The sequence below is a fragment of the Hevea brasiliensis genome, chromosome 1 (assembly GCF_030052815.1).
Source record: "Hevea brasiliensis isolate MT/VB/25A 57/8 chromosome 1, ASM3005281v1, whole genome shotgun sequence".
In the NCBI taxonomy this organism is placed as follows: Eukaryota; Viridiplantae; Streptophyta; class Magnoliopsida; order Malpighiales; family Euphorbiaceae; genus Hevea; species Hevea brasiliensis.
In genome coordinates this window covers 27746837-27750210 of record NC_079493.1, presented here as the reverse complement: position 1 = coordinate 27750210, position 3374 = coordinate 27746837, and the positions used below count along the sequence as shown (strand labels likewise).

Here is a 3374-nt window from a genome sequence, read left to right as displayed (position 1 = left end):
ATAATTAAGTGCCTTAATGATTTTGCGAAGAAATAAGAGATTAAATTTAAAGGAAGGAACTTAAAGAACATTGTCTAAATGCATTTGAGAACTAAATTTACAAGAACCAAGGTGAGTCATAAGAACTTGATCTTTATTTGATAATCATGAACATTGGTTAAGAAATCTAACAATTAGTGATGTGATCGGTGCAATTTGAATCAATAATTCAATGGTTACTAGAATGAGAGGAAAAACAAGTAATTATACCTATGAAATTGAAATGATGATTAGAGGAATTTAAAGAATGTGGTTGTGCTGAAGCTAGGAATCGATGAATTTGTTCTTGAGTAAAGGGTGCGTTAGGGTTTGAACTAGAACTAGACATGCCTTGGTTGAATCATTAATCTTTTGTGTTATTATTTTATTTTATTTTATAATTGAAGTAATAGGTTTATCTCAACAATTTGGGATGAAAGGTAAAGTTTTAATTTTAGAATGCAATAATTAAGAAAAACAATTAGTTATTGAAAAGGTAAAGCTTTTTATGGATTTATATTTTTGCAACGCTACTTGTCATCAAGTAACTTTCTTTGCTTTTCTTGTAGGGTTGCTCCCTTATTTACTCACTTTCCTTGGTAAGGTTATCTCTACTTGAATTCAAATCATGAAACATAGTTTAATATTATGTAACACAAAATGATATTATCTTATCCTCAAAATGGAAAAATAAAACTTATATTACTTAAATTATGCTAATTAAGGAAGAAGAAAATGGCCAAGAAATGAAGAAAATGATTCCTTAATGAAATAATAAGCGTGCATAATTTCTAGCTCAATTAGAAGTAATTGCAATAAAAATGAATTTTTGCACTAGAGAAAGTTTATAGACATTTATAAACCCCAATATCTTCTCTAACTATTATCCATTTATTTTTGTACAGTGCTATATCGTGTGACATTATGCCTTTGTGGGACACCATGTGTTATCTCTTTTTTGATCTACAAATGGAAAAGAAGGCATTTATCAATGTATGATAACATTGAAGAATTTCTTCAAGGTCACAATAATTTCTTACCAATTAGATATTCTTACTTTGATATCAAAAGGATTACAAGAGGTTTTAAAGACAAATTGGGCGAAGGAGGTTATGGCCTTGTATACAAAGGAAAGCTTCGTAGTGGTCAATTGGTGGCAATAAAGATATTGGGTAAGTCTAAAGCTAATGGACAAGAGTTTATCAATGAAGTAGCTACTATTGGAAGAATTTACCATGTTAATGTGGTTCGCCTTATTGGTTTTTGTGTTGAGAGATCGAAACGTGCTCTTGTATATGAATTCATGCCTAATGGATCTCTTGATAAACATATATTTTTACGAGGAGGCAGTTCCGCAATTAGCATTGAAAAAATGTATGAAATTTCCCTTGGAGTCGCTCAAGGAATTGAATATCTTCATCGAGGTTGCAACATGCAGATTTTGCATTTTGATATCAAGCCACATAATATTCTTCTTAATGAAAGTTTTATTCCAAAAATTTCAGATTTTGGACTTGCCAAGTTATATCCACCAGATAATGATGTTGTTTCTCTCACAGCAGCAAGAGGAACTTGGGGTTACATGGCTCCAGAGTTGATCAACAAAAATCTTGGAGGTGCATCTCATAAAGCTGATGTATATAGTTTTGGGATCTTATTGATGGAAATGGTTGGAAGAAGAAAGACCTTGAATGCATCTGCTGAGCATCTAAGCCAAATTTACTTTCCTACATGGGCTTATGACAAACTCAGTGAAGGAAAGGATGTAGAATTGGGAGATGTTTCAGATGAGGAAAAGAAAATAGCAAATAAGATGGTTCTAATAGCACTTTGGTGTACTCAATTGGAACCCATTCATCGTCCTTCAATGCATGCAGTTATAAAGATGTTTGAAGCAGAGTTTGAAACCCTAGAAATGCCTCCAAAGCCTTTACTTTCACTACAAGACAAGAAAAAAGAGGATATTGAAATCAACGTAAATCCTATAGGGCCAACAAGTACCCCAACAGGTGATTGTATGGATTCAGTTAGTTTGGTTGCAAATGCATATTAAACTATGTTTGTTATTATCCAACCATGTAATGTTATTGATAAAACAAATTAACTTGTTTGTTTATTATAGATGTTAGTGTTATATATTATTGATTTCCTTATTGATAAAGCATATTATGTAATGTTATTGATAAAACAAATTAACTTATCTATAATTTGTAAGTATTTGTTGTGGATGAATCACAATGATTTTAATTCATGGATTAAATAATACTATCTACTTTCATCACATCTAAAATGTTATAGGCTAATCCTTATTTATTTTTAAGCCTATGATGCAATTAATTCATTTAGCTTTTATTTTAATTTAGTCAGGCTTTCTTTATTACATGGCTCATAAATCTGGCATGCATTTTTAACCTAAAAACAATATTCCTCTCTCAAATTATCCAATTATACTATGTTTTTCTTCTTTCTCTTATTCTTCTTCACTTTGGAACAAGTGTTTCCAAAAACAAAGGAGTTAATAAAAAAAATTAAATTAAAGTTTGATCAAAACTCTAAAACACTGAGTTTCAGCCATAAAGTTGAAGATTATGTTGTAATAGGAATTTAATCCTCGAAAATTAAATTATGTTAACGACCCAATTTAATTAAGAATCATAGTTAAACTTTATTATTGAATAAATATTGGGTTTGTTAAGAAATAAAATTTATATGCATGGTTTTTTATATTTATTTAATTTATTAGTCACTAAAGTGGTCAAACTAAAATAAAATAAAATCAATAGTTTGTTAGTTACCAATGTAGCTGAACTATTAATGATGTTTACATGCATATAAATATTATCAACAATTCATAGTAATAAATGTCTATGATGAAAAATTGATTAATTGACATCCACTAGTCATTAAAACTTAAGGATTTTAATCAAAAGTAAATTAATTATTTTATGACTAGTGAGAATGAAGGTGATAATAATATTTTAGCAAATATATATTGGATATCCAAAGAAAACATGTATATTTTATATAAGCTTATTATTTGTCCAATTAAGTTCAAAGGCATTTAATTTAGGATAGTATATTATAATATTTACTCAAAGGACAATTGTAGTATACTCTAATTATTTAAATTGTTTGAATCTATTTTGAGCATATAAATATTATATACAACTATTTCTCTTCATTAACAAGCTTAATCTATTATTGCTTAAATGGCTTGAACTTCTCTTAATGGTGTGAGCAAGTCAAGTTCCACCCAAGTGTCTTGGACCTTGAATTGGCAATATTAGAAGACAAATTTGTTGCTATTATGGATACAAGTAGTGAGGAAGAAAAGTAATATCATAAGTAATGGGAAC

The 3374-nt window shown here is 29.1% G+C and overlaps 1 protein-coding gene across 1 annotated transcript; it reads left to right on the top strand.

Moving 5' to 3' along the window:
• The first annotated feature begins 480 nt into the window (after positions 1–480).
• On the top strand, positions 481–2171 carry LOC110670485 (rust resistance kinase Lr10). The gene is made up of 2 exons (XM_021832558.2): positions 481–617; positions 924–2171. The coding sequence occupies exons 1-2, from the start codon at positions 527–529 to the stop codon at positions 2069–2071; spliced, it is 1239 nt and encodes a 412-aa protein (XP_021688250.2). The 5' UTR covers positions 481–526; the 3' UTR covers positions 2072–2171.
• The last annotated feature ends 1203 nt before the right edge of the window (positions 2172–3374 follow it).